We start from the raw sequence: 26197 nt of genomic DNA, 5'->3' as shown, positions 1-26197 counted from the left end.
TTCTCATGGCTTTAGATAATTATTAGGCTTTAGATAAGGAAATGCAGGGAATCCAGTGGCAGTACTGTCACTTGGCCTGTAGGCCATGACTTTAGTCCCGGATCCTTAAGGGCACGATTTACTGACAGCTCTCTCCAGCCCAAGAACCTCCCGTGGATACTCTTCAACCCCCAGCACTTTTCTTTACTCCCTCCTTAACTCCCTAAGTGACATCAAACCAGAAAGCAAACAGGAATCTATCTGCCTCTGTGAAGTGAATCATGTTTCTTTCAGGGGAAGGAGGAGGAAGCGGTACCAGTGTAATGGGGCACATGAAGTTGGTCTGACTTTGGGTCACAATCATCTCTTCATCCACTCCTTCTGTTCCGTCAGCTTCTCTGTCGGCTTGAAGACCATCTAGAGGAAAATGGACAGTTGATAAGCCTCCCTGGTCTAACGTCAAAGAAAAGGAAGGAGTGGAAGGAAAGGAGGCGAAGAGTTTCTGGGGATGAAGTTGGTGTTGGCCCCCATGTAGGGACTGGATGCATAGAAACTCTTCTGCTTTTCAGAGAACACTACGGGGTACCTCATTCTGACTATTTTTGATAAGGAAACTGAGGCTCAGAGCAGTTAAAAAAACTCTTTTTTAAAGTTATAGAGAAAGTGACCAAGAGAGTGGCTTCAGAGTCAGGTTATCTCTTTCTTGTCCAGTGGTGAGACGTTAGGCTAGCAAGGTGCGCTTTTTTAAAGCCTCTGCTTTACAGGCTTGTGGCAAAGATTAAAAGAGATGAAGAATGTGGTATGCTTTGCACAGCTCATGGTACAAAGGAATAATCAATAAACAGTCATTACTATTAGGTAGTGCAGGGCTTCTCAAACTTTTTAGTTGTAGGTATGAACTCTTTGAAGCTTTTTTCTATGTGGGTTATATTTATCAATATTTAGCAGATTAGACATTAAGACTGAGGAATTTAAAATTCATTAAAAAATAACAATAAGGTCAGTTGCAGTGGCTTACGCCTTTAATCTCAGCACTTTGGGAGGCCGAGGTGGGCGGATCATGAAGTCAAGAGATCGAGACCATCCTGGCCAAAATGGTGAAACCCCATCTCTACCAAAACTACAAAAATTAGCTGGGTGTGCTGGCACGTGCCTGTAGTCCCAGCTATTCAGGAGGCTGGGGCAGGAGAATCGCCTGAACCCAGAAGGTGGAGGTTGCGGTGGGCCGAGATCCCGCCATTGCACTCCAGTCTGGTGACAGAGCAAGACTCTGTCTCAAAAAAAAAAAAAAAAAAAAAAAAAAAATTAAAAATAACAATAATCCCACTACATATTACCATAAACAACATTTTAAAAGTTAAAATTATATTTCCAGAACATCCCCCCGATACACACAGACATACATAGTGAGAAGAATGGCACTGTTTTCCATTCTTATAAATATCTTGAATGTCTGGCTTCATAGCAGCCAGTTGGATTTTGATATCTGCATATGCATTCAATCTGTCACAATCTCACATATCCTGTAGTCTCTGGGAAAACTCACTCATGAAAAGAATGAGCGTGAAACAGGCAGATGAGATCATACTATTATTACAAAGAAGTTTTGACCTTATGGACACTCCAAAAGACCCTTGGAGTACACTAGAGTTCCCTGGCCTGCACTTTGAGAAGTGCTGAGCGATAGTGACAGGACTGGCTTTAAACAGAGCATGAGCTGCTTCTGAAACTGATGTTCTTTGCATTACATCCCATTTGCCCCCAACTGAAAAAAACAAAACAAAACAAAAGAAAACAAAAAACAGATGATAGACAACCTTTGAATGGGATGATGGGAGAGTATCTCACATGAAAGCCATTCTCTCTGAAGAAAAGATACTTGTAATTTTGCACAGAAGTTAAAGATCAATAGCTTTTTTTTTTTTTTGAAATGGAGTCCCGCTCTGTCGCCCAGGCTGGAGTGCAATGGTGTGATCTTGGCTCACTGCAACCTCCGCCTCCCAGGTTCAAGTGATTCGCCTGCCTCAGCCTCCTGAGTAGCTGGGGGTATAGGTGCACAACACCACGCCTGGCTAATTTTTGTATTTTTAGTAGAGATGAAGTTTCACCATATTGGCCGGGCTGGTCTCGAACTCCTGACCTTAGGTGATCTACCTGCCTTGGCCTCCCAAAGTGCTGGGATTACAGGATGAGCCATGGGGCCTGGCCAAAATATCAGTAGCTTTCTAAACATGTGTTGATGGTGTAGTCCTTTCTCCTTCCTTCTCCTTTCCCTTCCCTACTCTTTTCTCCCTTCCCTTCCTTCTTTAATTTTGGCAAAATAATACAGACATAAAAATGGCTTTCCTCTTAATGTGTGAGAGGAAGCCCTTGTTTCTGGTTCAGGTGGTGTGGCATAACTTTCGGTACCACAGAACTGATGCCCGTGGGCCATTACCTAGGCCAGATGAGGTGTTTGTTTGCAAAGGCACTAGTGGTTGAGTATCCCTTATCCAAAATGCTTGGGACCAGAAGTGTTTCGGATTTTGGACTTTGAAATATTTGCATATGCATGATGAAATATCTTGGGGGATGGGACCCAAGTCTAAACATGAATTTCATTTACGTTTCATATAAAGCTTATACACATAGCCTGAAGCTAATTTTATACAGTATTTTTAACACTCGTGTGTACTTGATGCATGAGGTCAGATGTGCAATTTTCTGCTTGTGGCGTCATGTTGGTGCTCAAAAAGTTTTGGATTTTGGAGCATTGTGGGTTTTGGATTTTGGGATTAGGGATGCTCAAGCTGTACTGAGGGGCAGGGAAAGGGCTGCGGAGCTCTCATTCAAGGTAACCTAGTGAATTAATTGCAACACAGGGATTCTGCCTCCAACTACTTTGAGAGTCACCTTCTTGGAGTAGACTGGTGTATTTGTATGCCAGCTTGCTGTCCCCTAAACCAGCTCTCATTCTTTGAAGAAGGCAGTGAAGATCTCAGGGCTCGGGCATAACCAGTCAGAGCATTTTTAACCACTGGGCATTAAGGTGCAGTGCCTCGGGGCTTCCAGCTTTTCAGGGAGCTAAACAAACGTCTGAGACCTTAAAAACCATTGATTGGCTTCAAAACAGAGTAACAATAGTACTGAAATTACCAAATGTTAAAGGTCTGTGCAAATGTGAAGTTAACTTCATTAATTGTTGATTTGGTAATCAAAAATACATAATTTGGAAGCGATATGTAGGGCTGGATTTACTTCTTCATAAACTCAATTTTGACAGCAAGGCTGGGTGCAGTGGCTCACGCCTGTAATCCCAGCACTTTGAGAGGCCGAGGCGTGTGGTTCACCTGAGGTCAGGAGTTCGAGACCAGCCTAACCAACACGGCGAAACCCCATCTCCACTAAAAATACAAAAAATTCTCCAGGTGTGGTGGTGGGCGCCTGTAGTCCCAGCTACTCTGGACAGTGAGGCAGGAGAATGGTGTGAACCCGGGAGGCGGAGCTTGCAGTGAGCCGAGATCGCGCCACTGCATTCCAGCCTGGGTGACAGAGCAAGACTCCATCTCAAAAAAAGAAAAAAGAAAATACAAAAATTAGCTGGGTGTGGTGGTGGGCGCCTATAACCTGAGATACTTGGGAGGCTGAGACAGGAGAATTGGTTGAACCTGGGAGGTGGAGGTTGCAGTGAGCGGAGATCATGCCATTGCATTCCCGCCTGAGTGACAGAGACAGAGTCTTGCTCTTGTTGCCCAGGTTGGAGTGCAATGGCACGATCTTGGCTCACTGCAACCTCCGCCTCCTGGGTTCAAGCAATTCTCCTGCCTCAGCCTCCCGAATAGCTGGGATTACAGGTGTCCGCCACCAGGCCCAGCTAATTTTTGTATTTTTAGTGGAGATAGGGTTTCACCAGGTTGGCCACCCTGGTCTTGAACTCCTGACCTTGTGAGCCGCCTGCCTCGGCCTCCCGAAGTGCTGGGATTACAGGTGTGAGCCACCGTGCCCGTCCTAAAATGATATTTAACAGGGCAGGTACCACATTTAGTATGTTTGCTTTGGGGTGGGGTCTTTGGAAATTACATTGCTCATGGCTATGATGGGTTTTCATGCTTCTCAGGGCCTGTCTTTGGAATTCCTAGTGCAAGAGTTAGACTCCTAAGAGAGTCCCTTTATCAGTCTACTGACTCTTCACCATGGCTTGGGAAAGTTGGACAGGTAAGGAGAAAAGCCAAGGAGAAGGCCAGGAGCCGTCTTTCCCTTGAATTCACTTCTCAAAGCCTCCTCCTATGGGCTGCTGCCTCCCATTTCTGATCGTGTGTTTAAGAGCAAAAATAAAGGTAGCTCTTTCTTAATTTTGTACACCATTTATTCTGAACTGATGGCTGGTTTCTGACTGTATACGTTGTACCATAGAATTCACCAGAAAATCTGTTAGATGAATAACAGAGTTCAGCTGATGTGAAAGACTGTGGGTTTGTTTTCCTATTTTTAAATTTCAAAAGGTAGAGGAAGTAAGAAAGCACAACTCAAATGCAATGTCTACCACTAGGGAAGGCTGAGTGGGGAACTTCAAAATTGTAGGTGGCTACCAGCATCAGTGATCACGAAAGAAAAAGGTAACAAAAGTGAGACTGGGGAAGAATGTCACGAGTGAGTAAGAGACCACAGACCAAGAGTCTAAAAAGAGAAAGATTCTCAATAACTAAACTTCCCTAGAGACAGAACATTTCCTCACTCTCAATCTATATTTATAGAAATTGACATTAGCGTTGGGATTCTCCATTGTGCTAACAAAAGGTCACATCTGGCAATAAGTATCACTTATACTGATTTAGATGACCCAAAGACAAACCTTTGTGATAAGCCTGGTAAAAGGAAGATGGGAGAGAAAATATTGATCATCTACTAGAAACACAGAAGTTTTAAAGTTGAGGTTATCTATCTGTCCTAAGTCTCGCATTTACCTTAGAAAATTGAGATCCAAAGAAAGTATAGGTTTTGTCCAAAGTCACGCAGGAATTTAATAAATCAATGTGTTGTTCTATTTTCTCTGACTGGTTCATTTGAATACTAAAATCTGTGTATTGGTTCTGGGAGCTCCTCTGCTCCCATTTTTTGAGACAGAGTTTCACTCTTGTCGCCCAGGCTGGAGTGCAATGTCGCGATCTCAGCTCACCGCAACCTCCGCCTCCCGGGTTCAAGCCATTCTCCTGCCTCAGCCTCCCGAGTAGCTGGGATTACAGGCATGCACCACCACCCTGACTAATTTTGTGTTTTTAGTAGAGACGGGGTTTCTCCATGTTGGTCAGGCTGGTTGCGAACTGCTGACCTCAGTTGATCTGCCCGCCTTGGCCTCCCAAAATGCTGGGATTACAGGCGTGAGCCACCGCACCCAGCCCCAAATTGTTATTTCATTGATAATAATACCTCAAATTTACTGAATGTTATATAGCAGCTACTGTGCTAAGCACATCGTATATATTATTTCATTTACTCCTAACAAAATACCCATGAAGAATAACTGTGTTGTTATTCCTATTGTGTAGCAAGAAAATTTAAGCCCCACAATATAAATATATTTTTTTGAGATGGAGTCTTGCTCTGTTGCCCAAGCTAGAGTTGCAGTGGCACAATCTCGGCTCACTGCAACCTCTGCCTCCTGGGTTCAAGTGATTCTCGTGTCTCAGCCTCCCGAGTAGCTGGGATTACAGGCGCCCACCACCATGCCTGGTTAATCTTGTATATTTTTAGTAGAGATGGGGTTTCACTATGTTGGCCAGGCTGATATCGAACTCCTGACCTCAAGTGATCTGCCTGTCTCAGCCTCCCAAAGTGTTGGGATTACAGGTGTGAGCCACCATGCCCGGGCAACCCCACAATATTTTTAAGGCAAGTGTAGAAAATATCTGCTTTATAATAAAGCAACAATTGGATTAAATCAGTTTAATCTTTAGTAAAGAGGTTACAAAATTTTCCTAACTATAAGTAGAAAAGCAAGCAAACTAGTCATATTATTTTCTATATACATAGACGATATTGTTAGAAGCATATGCCACCCGTCCAACTTCTGACCAATGGACTGATCTCGGACCTATACTTGTGCCGAGGCAGGAAGCCTGCATAAGAACTAACATTTACAGCACACCCATGAGGGATGGAGCAAGGTAGAGTTAGGTAACTTGAATATGTTTTTGTTTTTTTTTTTTTAATGTCACAAAATGAACACCAAAAGGAAGAAGAAACCCTGGATATGTTTGAAGTAGTATTTCCAAAGGTCTACAAATATGGTCCAATAATGTAAAATTGGATGGGACGTGCAGTGAGGGCAATGATTGGACCCCAAAATGTAAGTTCCCAGTTTTTGTGGCTAGTCAGTTATGACTCAGGGAAGGGCCAAGCAGCTCTGCCTTTGATCCTCCTCTTCTCAGTCACAAGCCACCGACTTGCTCAAAGCCAAAGCCTTGAATCATTCTTGGTTATTCCCTTTTCTTCATTCCTCACATCCAATCCACTGGCAGGTTCTGCTGACTCTGGTTCTACACCATATTCCAAATCCAGCCCCTTCCAAACCACTACTGCCGCCTGCCCAGCACTCTGCAGTTGCTTCCTAACTAGTGTCCCTCATGAAGGGTCACAGCCTCCCACGTCCGCCTCTTGCAGTGGCCTAGACAGCCCCAGTGACTCTGTCCCTGACAACCTAATATGGTTTGGCTGTGTCCCCACCCAAATCTCATCTTGAATTCCCATGCATTGTGGGAGGGACCCAATGGGAGGCAATTGAATCATGGGGGCAGGTCTTTCCCATGCTGTTCTTGTGGCAGTGAATAAGTCTCACAAGATCTGATGGTTTTAAAAAGGGGAGTGTCCCTGCACAAGCTCTCTCTCTCTTTGCCTGCCACCATCCATGTAAGATGTGACTTGCTCCTCCTTGTCTTCTGCCATGATTGTGAGGCCTCCCCAGCCATGTGGAACGTTAAGTCCATTAAACCTCTTTTTCTTCCCAGTCTCAGGTGTGTCTTTATCAGTAGCATGAAAATGGATTAATACGCAACCTCTCTGCTCAGTTGTCCTGTCTCCCACCATGCTCAAGGCACACTTGTCTTTTCTGTTTCTGGAACATGCCAAGCTCCTCCTGTCTTTGGGCCTTAACACTAACCTGTCTGGAATGCTCTTCCTCCTGCTCTGTGCCTGTGCTACTCCTTCTTGTCATTTTAAAATGTCAGTTTAAATGTCATCTCCTTGGTGAAGCCTTCTCTGATGTCCCAAGCTAAAGAAGCCACACAGACTTACTCTATCACACCACTCTTGTTCTCTGCACAGCACATGTCCATAAGTGCTATTTTTCTGCCTTTCTTCCCCACTCCCCCTCCTTCGTTCTTTTCCAAGAAAGCAGGGCCTTCATTCTCTTGCTCACGGATGTTTCCTAGAGTCTAAAATAGTCCTTGGCATAGGGTAGTAGGTGTTCAATAAACATCTGACAAGCAAAGTGGCTCATCCAACAAGGCAGGAGTGGGCATACTTTTCACAAGATTACACTTAACATATTTAGCAGACGTGGCAACACAAACACATACACACATCCTCACACAATGATGATTTTATAGGTTTTAGCCAAATGACAGAGAGGACTTCACTCTCGCTCGGGGTGCAGTCCTGGACCCTGAATTACATGTCAAAGGCAGGAAGTAAATATAAGCTTGAAAATTACAGTAGGCTGTGCGGTAATTACAAAGGAGAATCCAGACATGGTCTTGTGGTCAGAATATACATTTGGTACTGGCCACACACAGCCCTAGCATTAGTCACTTGTCTGTCTTCAGGCATCCCAAATTTGGCTACCAGTTAGAAAGTTTTATGCCAGCTGGGAATAAAATTTGATTGCTATGTACTTTTTCAATTAGGCTGGAACATTTTTTTTTTCTTTTCTTTTCTTTTTCTTTTTTAAATAGAGACAAGCTCTCACTATGTTGCTGAAGCTGGTCTTGAAACTCCTGGCCTCAAGGGATCCTCCCACTTTGGCCTTCCAAAGTTCTGGGATTGTAGGCATGAGCCACCATGCCCGGCCTAAGCCTGAACATTTTCCTGAAATCACTTTTCTCTTGAAACTATGAAAGTAGCATATGAAGAAAATACTTTACAAATATTTTTTGCCTGCTTGAAATGCTTATTAGACTGCCCATATTATTTTACTTGCATTATTCCAAAGACAGTTTATTTGGAAAGGCTGAGCTGGTGCCTGGAAAATTTGGGGGCCATGCTAATGTGCAAAAGCACATTGATTCCAAGTTTGAAATTCTTTAGTTATAGCATGTGAGTATGTATCTGTGCCAATCCCTGATTTGTTTCTCCTACTCAGTAACCTATAGCTGGGACTACCAGTGACCCCACCTGTGGACTCAGACACATCTTAGGCTCTAAGTGGAAAATGAGATATTCAGTAGGCTCAGTTCTTTTGGTTTGGAATTAAGAGCTCTGTGGGGTGTGTGTGTGTGTGTGTGTGTGTGTGTGTTTTGCTTTGAGATCCACTCCTTGGTACTCTTGGGTGTCCAGCTTTGTACCTCAGTTTCCTCATGGGACTGGTGGCCTGTCCTGACTGCTAGCTGTTTGGTTGGGCCATGTTGCCATTTCCCTTCTGCAGGAAACTGAATCCTAGGTTCCTGTATTAGTCCGTTCTGACACTGCTAAACATGACACACCCAAGACTGGGTAATATTTAAAGGAAAGAGGTTTAATGGAACTCAAAGTTCCACATGGCTGGAGAGGCCTCATAATCATGGAGGAAGATGAAGGAAGAGCAAAATGACATGACATGGCGGCAGGCAAGAGAGATGAGAACCAAGTGAAAGGGGTTTCCTCTTATAAAACCATCAGATCTCATGAGACTTATTCATTACCACGAGAAAAGTAGGGGTGACACCACCCCCATGATTCAGTTATCTCCCACTGGGTCCCTCTCACAACACATGGGAATTATGGGAGCTACAATTCAAGATGGGATTTGGGTGGGGACACAGCCAAACCATATCAGTTCCAATACTCCCTGGTACCAGCTAAGACTCTGCTGTATGTGAAGAGCCTTTGCAGAATTCGGATGGAGATCATGATCAGATACCGCCTACACAATGAAAGATTCCCTAGATGTTACAACCCTCACAGGACGGCAAAGTTCAACAAACATAAATTTCAACAAAAATACTTGAACACAGGTTGGATTAATATAATGTAATTAGAAAAATGGCTAGAACACATTAAGGATCTGATATGTTACTTACTTTGTATATGCATTTATTAAAATCAACATTATATACTTCTGTAATTATAAAACTGCTACTGCTATTATTATTATTATTTTTACCACTGTTATGTGCTAGACATGCTTGGTATTGGTGAAAAATAATCCCTGCCTTCAGGGAGCTTAGTCACACAGAACAGACACCTACAAAGCAAAGTGTTCTTGTGAAGGTCATGCACATACAAGATACTGTGGAAGGAAGATCTCGAGAGAGAACAGGGTCAGCCTCTCTACAGAGCTGATGTCTGATCTGGGTCAATGAGGAGGATCCTTCGACGTACATTTTCTAAACAACTCTACTGCCCCCTTAAATGTGAGCATTTCATTCATTGCTCACATTCTGATCAATGTCCTTCCTCCTTTTCTTCTCTTAACTATAATCCATCCTCATCTCAGATTCTATGTACGTGGAGAAGCTATCTTTATCTAGTCTACCCCAATGCAACTCAATCCACCCAACCCAACCTCCATAGCCAATCTCCTTTCGTTGCAATCTCATAATATCCACTGTCTATACCACACTCTTTTAGCCCAAACTTCTTTCTTATTCTGTTGTTTCATGTGAATGGAACTCTCTTTTCCAGATACACTGAAAGCTCTTTGAGGACAAGCACTGTGTGTTCAAGTGAAGCTAACTCAACTAGACTTGCATTTATTGAACACTTGCTCTGTGCCATGCACTACACCAAATTCCAGGTATAGATAAAAAGAAGAATAAGATTCAGTCTGGTAGGAGAGACAGATATGAATATTTACATCCTGTGTGATGAGTGAAATGTATACATTTTGTACAAAGTACATAAGTATCTCTGGAGATAGGGTGAAGATTCAAGGTGAACTAGAAGAAGGTAATGACTCAGCCAGGCTCTCTAGGGAGGTGTGATAAGAAGGAAGGAAGGATATTGAGGCAATGAGGATTACAGTATTTAGGAACATGGGCTCTGGAAACAGGCCTGCTTGGATTTGCCTGGTTCTATCACTTTATCAGCTGGGTGCTCTTGGGCAAATTACTCTGTCTTTCTTTGTCTCAATCTTCTCAGCTATGAAATGGAGATACTAATGGTACTTACTTCATAGTGCTGTCTGAGGATTAAGTGAGTTAATGTATGAAAAGTTCTTAGCATGGTTCCTGGCAAATAGCAAGCTGTAGATAGCTCACACAGCACTATCAGCATCTTCAATTTTTTTTCTGTCAGCTTCCACTTCCATGGCTCTTTCGACACACTCCTCTGAAGATTATGAAAGTAAACTGAATGAAGAGTTTCCTCCAAATGAGCTGACATGTTAGTAAGATATACCCTTTCATGTTATCATGTGCTTATAATTTATCTACTGTTGTTTCAGACATGTCCTTTGTCCTCAGCTGACATCATGTTATTAATTTGCCTCCACTTATTAAATACTGTCCAAATATTAGATTTAAAATAATCAAAACCCAGCACATTCAACTAGTAGGACAAAAATCAGTCAGTTAAGATTTGGTCATACAATATCCACTTCAAACCAATAAACGCTGGAAATACTCCCAAACTGAGCACCTGCATTTAATACCTCTTAGAAGAAAAGGCTTGATGATCATCTCTCGGTCACCAAGCAGAAACAGAAAATCTAATGCACACATTCTATTTATTTTATCTGGGTAATGAACTAGGAAGACCACATAATAGGGAAAGTCTGATTAGCCAGCATTGAGAAGGTCTACAACTTTCCATTATTTACATCCACAGTAAAGTCTGAAGAAAGCAAAGATCAGAAGATAAGGAGTGCCCTTTGCACTCTTCTTATGTTCTCTTATTTTAGAGAGTTTTAAGTACCACCTGTGCAGGTACCCAAGACAGTACATGCAAGTTGTTCATATACCCTGTTCATTCTCCATCTTTATCTTGATTCTGTCTCCTCCTCATTTTCACTGCTGCTGTCCTACCTCAAACCCCCGGCATTTCCAATTTGGATTACTGAAAAAGTTCTTTATTCATCTCTCTGCCTCAGTCTCCCCAGTCTATTCTTTCTATTACAGCTGGTCATCTTTCTAAAACATGGCCTTGGCCGGGCGCGGTGGCTCAAGCCTGTAATCCTAGCACTTTGGGAGGCCGAGACGGGTGGATCACGAGGTCAGGAGATCGAGACCATCCTGGTGAACATGGTGAAACCCCGTCTCTACTAAAAAATACAAAAAAAAACCTAGCCGGGCGAGGTGGCGGCGCCTGTAATCCCAGCTACTCGGGAGGCTGAGGCAGGAGAATGGCGTGAACCCGGGAGGCGGAGCTTGCAGTGAGCTGAGGTCCGGCCACTGCAACTCCAGCCTGGGAGACAGAGCAAGACTCCGTCTCAAAAAAAAAAAAAAAAAAAAACAAAAAAAAAGCGTCTTTTTTTTTTTTTTTTTTTGAGACAGAGTTTCCCTCTTGTAGGCTAGGCTGGAGTGCAATCTTGGCTCACTGCAACCTTTGCCTCCCAGCTTCAAGTGATTCTCCTGCCTCAGCTTCCTGAGCAGCTGGTATTACAGGTATGCACCACCACGCTCGGCTAATTTTTTGTATTTTTAGTAGAGACGGGGTTTTGCCATGTTGGGTAGGCTGCTCTTGAACTCCTGCCCTCAAGTGATCTGCCTGCCTTGGCCTCCCAAAGTGCTGGGATTACAGGCATGAATCACCATGCCTGGCTGACCATGGCGTTCTAAGCATGACAGGACTCTTCACTAGTTGGCCCCAGAGTAAGTATCCTCATTTCCTACTCTACGCACTTCAATCCTACGCCCCATATCCATCCCAGATTGACTACAGTTCACCTATATTTAGCATGTTAGTTTGTGCTTCTGCTGCTATCTGTTCACCTAGCAATCTCTGACCACCTTTCAAGACTCAATTCAGGCATTTCCTCTGCGGAGTGCCAAAGCAGAGGTGATTCCTCCTTAGGACTGCAGGGTACCTTTTGTACCTACTGTAATCATTTGTTTACTTCTCTATCTTCCCTACCAGAATGAGGATTCCTTAAGGGAAGGAACTGTCTGATTCAGCTTCATGTTCTCAGAGAGCCAGGCAATGTACAGGAACTTATAAATGTTTGGTGAATGAATGGTTGCTGAAGTAAGAGAATGCTTTGAATACTGTCATGTACAAATTTACCACAATAAGATGATGAAAATAGTGAAGAGGATTGTTTTGAAGACAAATATCTTAGAATAAGACAATTTGGTCCTTGAGCTAATTACTGATTTTCTAGAAAGCAAGCCATATTATGCCGTGTAGGTCATACTATTGCACATTCTCTGTTTCACTTCCATACAAAAGCAAATTACCAAAAAGAAAGATGAAGGAGGTCATATTGGTGTAAGAAATAAACTACTCCACACACATCTTTAGATCATCTCTGATTCTCTTTCCTGGCCAGAAACCATCTATGTTCCCAGAAAAGTACAGTAGTAATCAGTTGTCAAAAATGTGGAGTTTCGGCCGGGTGCGGTAGCTCACGCCTGTAATCCCAGTACTTTGGGAGGCTGAGGCGGGCAGATCACGAGGTCAGGAGATTGAGACCATCCTGGCCAACACGGTGAAACTCCCTCTCTACTACAAACACAAATACAAAAATTAGCCCGGCATGGTGGCAAGCACCTGTAGCCCCAGCTACTCGGGAGGCTGAGGCAGGAGAATGGCGCAAACCCAGGAGGCAGAGCTTGTAGTGAGCTGAGATTGCACCACTGCACTCCAGTCTGGGTGACAGAGGGAGACTACGTCTCAAAAAAATAAAAAAAGTGGATTTTTTTTTTTTTTTTAAGTTCGTTGACTTTACGGAGGTGGGACAGACATTCAATTACTGTTGTTTTTATAACAGAGAAACATTGGAGAAGTATAGGTATCTTACAAACTGAGAACTCTTATGACTCATAAACAGTTTCTCTAGAATTTTCTTGGTTTAAAAAAATCTGGTAAGTTATTAAAAATAATTTTCAACATGAGGAAATGCTTACATTACATGAAGTAAAAAAACCTGAAATTAAAATGTATATGTAGTACTGTGTCCAGAATTGGTGGGTTCTTGGTCTCACTGACTTCGAGAATGAAGCCGTGGACCCTTGCGGTGTTACAGTTCTTAAAAGACGATGTGTCTGGAGTTTGTTCCTTCAGACGTTCAGATGTGTCTGGAGCTTCTTCCTTCTCGTGGGTTCGTGGTCTTGCTGACAGGAGTGAAACTGCAGACCTTCGTGGTATGTGTTACAGCTCTTAAAAGCTGCACATCTGGAGTAGTTCGTTCTTCCCGGTGGGTTCGTGGTCTCTCTGGCTTCGGGAGTGAGGGAGTGAAGGAGTGAAGCTGCGAACCTTCGCGGTGACTGTTACAGCTCTTAAAGGCAGCGTGGACCCAAAGACTGACTACAAGTAAAATTTATTGTAAAGAGCGAAAAAATAAACTTTCCACAGCACGGAAGATGATCCAAGCGGGGTACCGCTGGTTGGCGCCGGTAGATTGCTTTTATTTCCTTATCTGGCCCTACCCACATCCTGCTAATTGGTCTATTTTACAGAGAGCTGATTGGTCCATTTTACAGAGAGCTGATTGGACCATTTTGACAGGCTGCTGATTGGTGCATTTACAATCCTCTAGCTAGACATAGACGTTCTTCAAGTCCCCACTAGACTCAGAAGCCCAGCTGGCTTCAGCTAATGGATCCTGCACAGGGGCCCTGGGTGGAGCTGTCTGCCAGTCCCATGCTGTGCACCCACACTCCTCACTCCCTGGGCAGTTGATGGGCCCAAGGGCCAGGGGAGCAGGGGGCGGTGCTCATGGGGAAGGCTCGGGCTGCACGGGAGCCAAGGCAGGGGCATTCCGGGCATGGCGGGCTGCAGGTCCTGAGTCCTGCCCCGGGGGGAGGCAGCTAAGGCCTGGCGAGAGCTCAACAGCTCGAGAACTCAAGCCCAGCACCGGTGGGCCAGCACTGGTAGGGGACGTGGCTCACCCACGTGGCTCACCCGGGTGCCAAGCCCCTCACTGCCCTGGGCCGCTGGTAGCCAGCCGCTCCTAGTGCAGGCCCGCTGAAGCCCATGCTGGTGCCTGCCAGAACTCACGCTGGCCTGTGAGCGCTGCACTGCAGCCCGGGTTCCTGCGGGCACCTCTCCCTCTACACTCCCCACAAGCAGACAGAGCTGGCTTCAGCCTCGGCCAGCCCAGAGAGGGGCTCCCACAGTTCAGTGGTGGGCTAAAGGGCTCCTCAAGTGCCGCCAGAGTGGACGCCAAGGCCTAGGAGGTGCCAAGAGTGAGGGCTGCTAGCCCATTGTCAGCTCTCAGTACAATTTTATTTTATTTTATTTTTGAGATGGAGTCTTGCTCTGTAGGCCAGGCTGGAGTGCAGTGGTGCAATCTTGGCTCACTGTAGCCTCTGCCTCCTGGGTTCAAGTGACTCTCCTGCCTCAGCCTCCCAAGTAGCTGGGATTACAGGCACACGGCACCACGCCTGGCTAATTTTTGTATTTTTGGTAGAGACGGGTTTCACCATGTTGGCCAGGCTGGTCTCGAACTCCTGACCTCAGGTGATTGCCCACCTCGGCCTCCCAAAGTACTATGCTTATAGGCACCATGACCGGCCATGATTCATCTTAAACAATGGTATACAGAAGAAAGATTGAAGGAATAGATGATGAAACGCTGCAGTCCATCCTGTGCAGGTGACATGACTACTGCATATTTGCACTAGGAGTAGAGGACTCAAAATTGAGATATTTGGAGAGTAATGATTTAGCTTGAGTTTTTTATATCTAGTACTCTTCATGAGATCAAGTAATATTGATGAGGTAAGTAGGACTGATGGCAATGAGGGTGGATGGATTTGTTTATTCAATTAGTCAAACTGAAACAAATGATGAAATAAAGTCCAGAGATCATCATAGTAAAAAAGGGAACTTTAAGATTTACAATTGCTCAACTTTAAAACTGCAACGTTTCAATTTTGGGTAAGACAGGGTATGTGACACCATTTCAATCCCTTATATTTTCTAGATGTATTATCTTAAAAGCAGTTGTAATATTTTAAACTTCTTGGATCCCTTACAAGGTTGTATATTTTTATTTTTTTTATTTTTAGACAGGGTCTTGCTCTGTCACCCAGCCTGGAGTGCAATGGAACAATCTGGGCTTGTTGTAGCCTCGACCTCCTGGGCTCAAGCAATTCTCCTACCTCAGCTCCCCAAGTAGTTGGGACTATAGGCGTATGCCACCATGCCTGGCTAATTTGTATTTTAAATTTATATAATATGTTTTCTTCTGTCTCTTCTAATTTCAGAGGCCTAGACAAACAATAACAAAATACTTGTAGAGAATGTCAGACTTTAATAACAGAATAAATCTAGCCCTGGTATCATAATTTGTTTCTGAAAGCTTCTCAAATCCTTTAAGGATAAAAGGTAAAGAACCTCTGAAGATGTCTATTTTGGGATAAAGTGCAGTGAAGGAGGAAGTACCTGTGTTATGAGTTGTCACATCTGTTGGTGCCCAGCACTGTCCTCAAAACTGTAATGACTGGAGTACGTCCCCCCACCCACTGACCCCGAATCTAATCAAATATGTCACCGCATAGGATATACTCAGCGCTGTCATTACCAGATGCCCTGGAATCTTAGTATTAATGAAACATGCTTTTTTTTCCTTTTTACATGCATTTGATAGAGAGTATCAAGATTTATTTTGGATCCGTTTAAACATTCTTCTTTCTAGTGGCACAATGTACTCATGTTTTAAAAAAAAAGTCAGGAGAACAATCTCAAAAGGGTATTCAATCCGTAAGAAATTAAACAGATTAAAGCCTGAGGGTGCAAATCTAGTGAAGCCTAACAATCCTGTCAACAACAATGTGGGTGAAACCCCCAAAATGTAGCTCAGTTCCACAGCCTGGCAAAGCGGTCAGAGACAATCGGGGCAGGGCTGCCTGAACTTCCAAGAGTAAGGGACCCTGATCTGTGATGATATCTGTTCTTAGTTTTCAGGGTCTTGTCTGAAGTTAGCCTAACAGAAAACATACCCCACAAAATCCTGCTGACTGGAAGGAAGAAATAAAATGAAAGTGAGAGAGAGGGAGGGAAAGAGGGAGGAGGGAAAGAAGGAGCTAAAAGATGAGGAAAATCTTTATTTCTGCAGAGCCCAAGGGAAGGCATCACTGAGTCAGCGTCCTAGAACAAAGTCCTTGCCTCTAAGCCTTCCTTCCTCTCACCCACCCCCTCCTTGTCCACTTTCCATCCTCTTTAAAATCCTCCCCACATGCAAAGGAAGACACGTGACTTCAAAATCAGGATCAGCTTAGGACACAGCTCTTGTGAATGTGTACAACAGATCTGAGTCATTTGTTCATTTTGTAAACATGAAGAAATCACACTTTTCAAACTTCCTCCCTCATGACATTCGCAGCGCTTGACAATATGCTTAGCATGGAACATTTACTCTTTTCCTTACCCACACCCAAAGGTGTCAAGAGGGACAGATGTTCTCACCGAAAGCTCACATATTCCAGGGCAGGTGACAATTACGAGTGAGCACAAGTAGAACCACAGAGAATGTGATGTCTATGAGCCTAGGCTGTGCCACACAGAAATAGAGTGCTGAGAAGCAGTCCATGAGGGCATTTTATCAAGGCCACTGCCTTCCTCTAGGAACACTTCTCAGGAGTCCCCAGGAGTCTCCCTTTAACCCCCCCACCAACCGAGGCAATTAACATATCAAACACATCATTCATAATTATCTGTTTGTGTGGCTGTTTACCCCACTAATCTGTAAGCTCCATGGGCAGAGACAGGTCTTTTTTTTTTTTTTTTTTCCCATTTCTAGATCCCCATCCCAGTGCATTGCACATGGACTCTCAATCCTAAAGGGTCCTTGGTGGCTTCAAATTGGTTCTGCCCACCCTCTACCTCTTCTGCAAAGGAGTAAAGGAGTGCTCTGCAAGACCCAGAGAGAACTGTACTGTAGTTTCGTACAAGAATGGACTTCCGGAGGGTAGGTTAAGTCTGGACCTTGGCTCTGCCATAAATTGGGGGATAGGTGTCAAATTTCCTGTAGGCTATCATTTTCTTCTTCTCTGTATCATTAAGATACTGTGAAGATGGGATCAAGTGTTCTGCCCTTATTAGAGGGAAAAAAAAAAAAAACATAAATGAATCAACGCAGTAACAAAAACCACATAAGGAGAACTCTGGAAATAGTTCCTGAAAGGGCAAGGCAGGGTGACTGGTTGATCTTGCTTTTTATTTTCAAAGCCTAGGGGCCTGACTCCTAGCACTACAGTGTACACACTACCTGCAGTCATAAGCAGGACGAAACAGAGGAAACAAGAAAGGAGAAAAAGAGGGAAGAAAAAGACTCTCAGAACTTGCTTTATGAATTCTACAGGAAAATATAAAGATCCCAAATAGTGACTTTCCTCACCCCATAATGAAGATGATGCTATTGGGTCACTAGCATAATCTGCAGCCTGGCATGTGAATGACATCTGGGTCTTGCAGTAGGTAGTGAGCCCGCACCAAGTAATGAGTGCCCCTCCCGCAGCATCACAGAAGGACAAGGCTGGACTGCGGCTCTCCAGTTACTCTAACTACACTTTTATTCCTTAGCTACAAATCGCCTTAAGACAAAAGAAAAAAAAAATATGGAGAGGCGACTGGTTAAAGTGATTGGGAAAGCCTCTCTCTCAATTTGAGGCCCCCAACCACATGCCCAGTGAGGGAACAGGTAAGCAGGGAATTCAGGAGCAGATAAAGGAGGCAGGCTAAAAATAAATGAAGGGTGAACATCAAGGAGGCAGAGAAATTATACAGGGGATGTAATTAGCACACTAATTATCAGGGTCATAATTAGGAGCAATAGAATGAAATTAAGAAAAGGATAATTTTAATTGTCGGAAAGACCTTGTGAGGGAGAGATGAGTTTCTCATCCTCTTCACCCAGACTGAGGGCTATTCATCTGAACAAAGCTGGTTCAAAATGAGCTAGCAATTATTTAAAGAGAATTTTATTTTTGTTACCAAAAGTAGATTAGGTTACTTGATGACACATAGTGGCCTCTTGTATCTAATTTTATCATTCTGTGCTTTATTCTAAATTAAATAGTAAAATAGCTAATGATAAAAAAGCTGATGACTGTTTCATTCCAAAAATATAATTCAGCATCTAAGGAGATCAAAATGGCAAAGCAGGAACAGGTAAAAAGAATAAAATGCAGTCAAATATGTTCAATATACAACAGATTTATAGATGAGAAGGGAATACTAAAAATAGGACTTGTTTCTCATATTTTTCAGAGCTAATTCAGTTTTTTTTTTTTTTTTTTTTTTTTGAGACGGAGTCTCGCTCTGCCGCCCAGGCTGGAGTGCAGTGGCCGGATCTCAGCTCACTGCAAGCTCCGCCTCCCAGGTTTATGCCATTCTCCTGCCTCAGCCTCCCGAGTAGCTGGGACTACAGGTGCCCACCACCGCGCCCGGCTAGTTTTTTGTATTTTTTAGTAGAGACGGGGTTTCACCGTGTTAGCCAGGATGGTCTCGATCTCCTGACCTCGTGATCCACCCGTCTCGGCCTCCCAAAGTGCTGGGATTACAGGCTTGAGCCACTGCGCCCGGCCTAATTCAGTTATTTTATTTTTCAGAAGTAATACAAAGATGGCCAAGAAACGTAACTAACCATTGTCACTAAACGGTAAAGAGCATTGGCTTTGAAACTTTAACCTGGTTTCACAATGACAGTCGAGTGGCATTTTCACAGTGGTTGGATAACTCAAACTTATCGCCCTAAATATGGTCAAACGTCACGCTGTATTAAAAAACTACAGTGTTGGAGGCTTATGGTTTCCCAGGATCAGGAGCAAAATTTAAAGAAAATTTATTTTCTCTTCCTCATTCAGGAGCCCAAGGTATGACTCATGCAACTTTCATTTAGTAAATGTCTGCTGACCACCTCCCATTTCCTAGGCACAGAGGATGGGGTTGAAATAGACAAGGAAACCCACGATTGTGGCACAGTGTGACAGGCACCAGGAGAGAGGCAAGCTCAGGGGCCATGAGAACTCACCAGGGGCTTCTTAAAATGACTGGAGGCACAGTGACAGTGGGAGGAATCCTGAAGGAGAAGGAAGTAGGATGAGCAAAGGCAAAAGTGTGAGAGAAAGCACGGCTGCCACTCTGCCATTCTTAGTGGAGGGATTTGAAGGCAGCAATTCTAATGATATGTACAAATGCCTCATTATGTCCATGATGATACACTAGGGAATAGAAGCATCTGAAAGGCAGCTTTTCTAATGTTACTTAATATTTTCCCAGGATTATGATTATTTAAATGTCTTCTGAAATGTAAGCTACACAGAAGCTTGCCTGCATGCTTCCTCTTCCAACCACCCACCCACCACTACTGTGTGCCTTTCATGTTTCGTAGGTTCTGCATACACCAAGATAAACAAGACAGAGCCCCCAATCCAGAGGACTCTAGTCTAGTGTTGTGGCAGACAGTGCCATTAGCATACATGGGATAAGTTCTGTGAGCTTCTGCAGTGGACTCCTGAGGAAAAGGACCGTCCCAAGCAGTGTGGGGAGCTCACTCCTGCCCCTAAGGATAGAGAGACCAGGTGCATTTGGAGAACCGTAAGCTGGGGAGAGAAAGTTGAGGGTGGACAGGACTCAAGGCAGACCTGACAGAAGACACTGCAGAGCAGTGACCCTTCCTCCAACAGCAGTGAGGTGCCAGAGGCTTTTTAAAACGTATCCTCTCCCCATGTGAATTACCAACACAGAACAGTTATGACAGGATGTCTCAGGGTAAGGCACATCTTCTGATGAGGCACTTTGTGCTCTCCCCGGCCTGCTCATCTTTGACCTTCATGTCAATTGTAAATCTAGGGCAGAGCTTGAATTTAGTTTTCAGGGAATCCTTTAGAAATATTTGGCCTAAACTGAGATGCTGCCAGAAGCACCATAATAGCTTAATTCAGTCCTTGTCAAGAAACCTTTTCCATAATCATTCAGTTTCATCATGTATACCATATTTATTACTCCTAGAATAAATTTCATTTATAACCCAACTACTGACAACAGATTCAAATTTTGAAAGGGTAAGCTGCCTGCAGACAGATCCAGAAGTAAAGTAGAGTTTACGACCGTAAGGATTTTATAATGCCAGGCTTTCATCTTACACGATGTTAGCTGTAATTGCTAACTTGATTTTTCTTTTCTTCTCTATTGCTTCTGAGGTTATGATGAAATGTTTGTTGCTACTGCTAACGAAATTCAGAAAAGGACCATTGGTTTTTTTACTCCACTTGGGAATTTTGATGCAATAGATGCTTGCACACTGCCGTCAGGACAAACAAGATTTATTTTTCCAAGGTGCAAAAGGAACAAAGCTTTTCAAAAGAAAAGTGAGAAGAAAATTCAAGCCAAGAGGACTTTGGGAGATCCTGCAGGAAGAAATTTTTGCATTCTGTTGATCTCACTGTATGAGAAATGTTCCCAAGAGCGTCTATATAAAAGGTAGTTTTTTTTTTTTTCCACCCAACATCTAGATAGAAAAAGACAGTGCCTTCAAGACGACTGTTTGCCATTTAGAAGAAAATGGTGCTTGGGTGGAAAGAGCACCAGAATGACTGAAAGTTATTGAACCTGCCAGGTTCAAGCGATCTTCCTGCCTTAGCCTCCCGAGTAGCTGGGCTTACAGGCACCTGCCACCACACCCCGCTAAGTTTTGTATCTTTAGTAGAGACAGGGTTTCTCCATGTTGGTCAGGCTGGTCTCAAACTCCTGACCTTAGGTGATCCGCCTGCCTCGGCTTCCCAAAGTGCTGGGTGGCGTGAGCCACCACGCCCGGCCAAACCTGTTGTTTTCAAGAGTCAACATACAGTATTTGCAAGTCAAACTTGCACAACATTCTACCTTATGTTACAGAAATAGGTGGCCATTAGTAATCTGGCAAATAAAATTTGGATTTCAAGTGATGAAAACGTGTTTCACTATGACCAATATTAAGTAAATTGAGCAACAGAGATGATTACCCAAGTATGGCAGGTAGGTGCAATGTGGTTATTACTAACATTCTGAAAATTGTATTCAGGAAACCTTATAATCACAGCATTATTTTATAAGAGTCAATGGACTACAAAGAAGAATTATGTTCAGACCTGTCATAGAACTTAGAGGGGGAGTAGGGTTGCAAGTCAGCAACAATAACAGAAGCTAAATCAGTGGCTGGAATATGTTTTCCCAGTGAGAAGAAACAGACTTCTTACTGTGCTATGGACTCTTAACCTACTTTAAAGGGCAAATGTTTGCCCATTCTTCTTTCCATACCTCAAGACTACAGAAACTTAATATAGGCTGACCCCATTTTCTCAAATTATAATTATTTTTTCAAAGACCTCTACCATTAGTTGCAATTCATGCAAACCCATAATTTCACAAACAATAAGAAGCCTATGTCACCAAAAAAGGCAAGAAGATCAGATGTTGGGATATTACTAAACACAGATGACCAAATCACAGTGTTAGCTGGAGGAGAAGATTCCCATAGTTCCCAGATGGGAATGAATGGATGAATGTCTATGTTGCCAACAGGATGATCACTTTAAAAATGTGAAAAACCACCCACTGGTGTGAGTATTTTTCTTGGAACTATAATCTGAAGATGCATCAACCTGGAAACCCAACTATGTAGACTAAAAGTGGGTTGCAAAGAATTTGTTCAAAAAGGAACTCACAGTTCTCCAAAGAGAGAATTAAAAGCAGCTAACATTTAATCTTCCATATACCAGGTAGTAAAATGCCATACATGGCAGATGAAACTGTGAACCCAACCATGTGAATTTCCTTGTGGTCAACTTCTCCCATTTCTACTCTGCAGCAGTATCACCCAACAAAGCCACCCATGTCCTCATCACTTCTCCAAATCCACTCTGATCCTCATCACCCTCTCATAGCTTCTGACTCTGCGTATAACCAATCCTCCTTCCCCTTCTCCAACTTCTGGCTGAAGCAGTGTGGCAGAAGCAAGGGATTCAGAGTCAGACCTGGGGCAATCCTGCTTCCCCTAGCTGTTTGATCTCGGGAAAATGATGACTTCTCAGAGTCTTAGTTTCCCCCGCTGTAAAATGGGACAAGACTTACCTGGCAGGACTACTGTAAGGACTGAGTATTTAACTGAGTACTGAATTGAATTTAACTGAGTAATTGATTATTTCATATGCCCAGCACATAATAAAATGCCCACAGGTCTTCTCTTCCTTTCCTTTCCTTCTTCCCTGGATTCCATGATACTAGAGGTGTTTGCTTTTACATTCTGCCACAATGCTCTGTCCTTCCTATCTTCAAAGCCATATCAATGGTCCCTTTCTACTGGGAGTGGGGTCCTGTCAGGTTTAACTTTCTCTACTCTTCTCCCTTTATTACAAGGTGCGGTGTGATAACATCTGTCCTCTCCTAGTTTGTAATTTTTCTAATTCTTATCTATTCACTTCCATGCTACAGCGTCTTAGTACAATGCCATATGTACACAGATCCAAAAGTGATGTTTTCTGAGGCTCTATCTCACTCAATGACACTACATCATCTCTTTAGATGACACACCAACTTACCTATTCACTTTGAACTTTCCCCTTTGGTTGAGCAATGCCTAGTTCTTAAACACCCTAATCATCAGTAACTCTTACTATAAATGACATATGCTTATCTTCCTTTGGAGATCCTTCCTCCCCTCTATCTCACTGGGTCACGTCACCAGGTCAATGATCTGCCAAACAAGGAACCTTAGTCATTCTCTGCTCATCTTTTCTTGGGCATAATTCAGAAGAGAGAGCTTGTGTGGTTTCCCCTCCACCACACTGTATGGAGTATCACCCCCCATTTTGCTCCTTTGTTTGTTTATAGACAATAGTGAAAATTTTGAGTTACCTCCTGGCTGGCTATCCATAACTATCTCTAACATTCTTGGAGAGGGCTTAAGGTGTAGCAGACAGATTTGGAAGGATCCAGCAGGGGCTTAAATACTGCCTTCCTCAGTCCCTCTGTGTTTTTGAGCAGGTTACCTACCCTGAGTGTGTTTTGTCATATGCACAGGGGAAACACCTGTCTAGATGAAAATACCTGTCTGGTAGGGCTGTTCTGAGGATAAAGGCATTTTATGTAAAATGCTAAACATGAGGCTTGGCACATAATCGCTGTCTAAAAATGGTGGCAATGATTTCCTTAACCCTCCGGAGCAGCTTCCCATACCTCCTCACTCCATCATGTGTCATTACAGCCCCTCCCTCGGCAGTAATTCTGAGTGGGTGGCTTCCTTCTCAGAGTCCTGTTGGGACTTCGCTCTGTGGTACAAAACACCCTCAAGAACCATATCCACTGCTTCAAGACTTCTTTCCAGATTGTTTCAAGATACTTCACAATTAGGTCAGGTACTGTGGCTCAGTCCGTAATCCCAGCAATTTGGGAGGCTGAGGTGGGAGGACTGCTTGAGGCCAGGAGTTTGAGATAAGCCTGGGCAACACAGCGGGACTCCGCCTCTACAAAAAAATAAAAAATTAGCCGGATGTGGTGATGTACATCTTGTAGTCCCAGCTATTAGGAGGCTGAGGTGGGAGGATTGCTTGAGCCTGGGAGGTCACTGCACTCCGGCCTGGGTGACAGAGCGAGACTCTGTCTCAAAAAAAAAAAAAAAAAGATACTTCATAATCTTTTTTGGCCCAATCCTTCGTACACATAGTCTGCCCACCATCCTCTGAGCTCTAACGGCCTCATTTCAAGACATCCTTGAAACCAACTCCAAACTAAAGCCTTTCCAGATTGACTATAATGGACACTTGCTACATTCCAACTGGTGAGAAAAACAATTCCCCTCCAGCAGGGGGAGGTGGGAAGGACTCCGCCTGGGTGGGTCACACATCCTGCTCTCAGTGTGCCATGTGACCTGAGCTGCAGCACTTCGGTTCTCTAAGCCAGGGGCACAGAATGGGTGTCCCCACGCTCCTAGGCTCTCTGAATTCAACGTTGATGGATCCCCTATTCTGTTGCTGTGTGAATAACCTTTATGTCCCTTGCCTCAGCGCTGTTCTCAAGGGCAGAGACCATTATCTGGGTAACTCACTTAGCACAGCCTGGAGCGCTGTGCTACAGATAGTACTTAACGCATGCATTTAGATGACAATGATCAAAGCACCTCCAGTGAGGCACAGACAGCTGCCACTAGATGACTCAGACCTCTCTGCAAAATGGCTTAATTTAGCACCCTTTCAGTTGTCTAAAGAACAGACTCTGAGTAAAGGACAAAGTGAACTGAACACCCTTTAACTAATTTAACCTCACAATGGCCCTTTAAGGTCACGAGTTATTATCTCTACAATACAGATGAGAAAGTACAGACACAGACAACTTTGTCTGTTTATCCTGAGTCAACAGCAGACCCAGGAGCATGAAGGAGTAGTGGAAAAAAACCTGCACTGACTGTGAGGGTGACCTGAGCTCTGGGCAGGCCTCTGCCATTCACGAGTTCAGCATGCCAATGATCTTGGAGGAGGTGCTCCTCTCCTTGGGCCTTATTTTCTTCATCTGGAAAATGACTTCGCAGTGGTTCCAAACTTGGTGGTATCAGAACCACAAGGAAAACTACATGAGAAAGAAATATAGCAAGGCATGGTGGCTTGCACCTGTAATCTCAGTGACTCTGGAAGCTGAGGCAGGAGGATCACTTGAGGACAGGAGTTCGAGACCAACCTGGGCAACTTAGTGACACCCTGTCTCTAAAATAAAAAATAAAAAATTACCCAGGCATGGTGGCATGTGCCTGCAGTCCCAGCTACTTGGGAGGCTGAATGGGGAGGATCACTTGGGCCCAGGAGGTCGAAGCTGCAGTGAGCCATGATCATGCCACTGTATTGCAGCCTGGGTGACAAAGCGAGACTCTGTTTCTAAAAAAAGAAAAAAAAGAAATCTAGATTCTCAGGTCCACTCTTGGAGATTCTGATTTTGTAGGTCTGGAGTGGGGCCCAGGACACCTTTATTTTCTGTATGGGTCCCCCATTTGGGAATGAAGCTCACTGGCAACAATCAATGTCTATGATACTGGGTTCACAGCTCAGTGTTCCACTCAGACAACTTGTCTCTTCCAAGTTCCGAAACTGATTAGATCATCTTATCCCTCTCTCTTGAGGAAGTCCCAAACTGGATGATTTCCAAGCACATTGCAGGGTAGCTTACCACATTCAGGAGAACTCAAATAATTTTGAAATCAAAGGTTGGTTCATAAGACTAAATGGCTTCTCATAGGGTCAACTAAAGAGGTAATCTTGTTTTGACAGAAATTCAAGCTAAAGTGCAGGAACCTCTCCCTGAGCAAGCTTCTTGTAACCAAAATGGAACACTGAAGGGGAAAGGGGAAAGGAAAATGGAGCAAGCTTGCTATAGCAACATACGAAGCATTCTGTTTAAAAGAAAACCTGTAATGTATCTGGATTAGCTTGATGAGAGCTTAAATATTCAGTGAAAATCTTAACAAGGAAAGAACTAACCTAAGAACCTGTTTGTTTTGTAATATGATAGCTATTATTTACTGAAGGCTTACTGTGCACTAGCTTCTATGCTAACTATTTTATAGGCATTGCACCATTTAATTGATATAACTCTGATGCGAGTACTGTATTATTCACATTTTAATGAAAACTGAAGTTCACAGAGCTAGCCAAGCCCAGGTATATTTGACTCCATAAACCATGCAATACTATTAGCATGGTCTTACTAGCTCATGTATCTAAGCTCAAAATTTCTAGAATATCTAACAGTGAAGAGGAAGGCTCAGCAAATCTGCCAATTTTCTAAGAACCTATGAATTAGAGACAAAAGTATGCTCTTTATAGAATTCTCAGATTTTGGCTTAGCATTGTTGGTGACTGGCAAAATAAAGAATTCTCAAATTTGCTTTATTTAGGAGAATTTATTTAAATGGGAAGAGGAT

General features: G+C 43.6%; 1 protein-coding gene across 4 annotated transcripts in view; it reads right to left on the bottom strand.

The window, feature by feature from the left end:
* The window catches only part of NSMCE2 (NSE2 (MMS21) homolog, SMC5-SMC6 complex SUMO ligase), a 269718-nt gene that overhangs the window by 9276 nt on the left and 234245 nt on the right, over positions 1–26197 (bottom strand). For all 4 annotated transcript variants that reach the window (XM_025393641.1, XM_025393640.1, XM_025393639.1 and 1 more), the window contains one exon: positions 296–396. In XM_025393641.1, the coding sequence (XP_025249426.1) occupies positions 296–396 (101 nt within the window). The remainder of the gene's footprint in view (positions 1–295; positions 397–26197) is intronic.

The sequence above is a fragment of the Theropithecus gelada genome, chromosome 8, assembly GCF_003255815.1.
Source record: "Theropithecus gelada isolate Dixy chromosome 8, Tgel_1.0, whole genome shotgun sequence".
In the NCBI taxonomy this organism is placed as follows: Eukaryota; Metazoa; Chordata; class Mammalia; order Primates; family Cercopithecidae; genus Theropithecus; species Theropithecus gelada.
The sequence above is the reverse complement of the archived record's forward strand: the minus strand, read 5'-3'. Positions and strand labels throughout refer to the sequence as shown.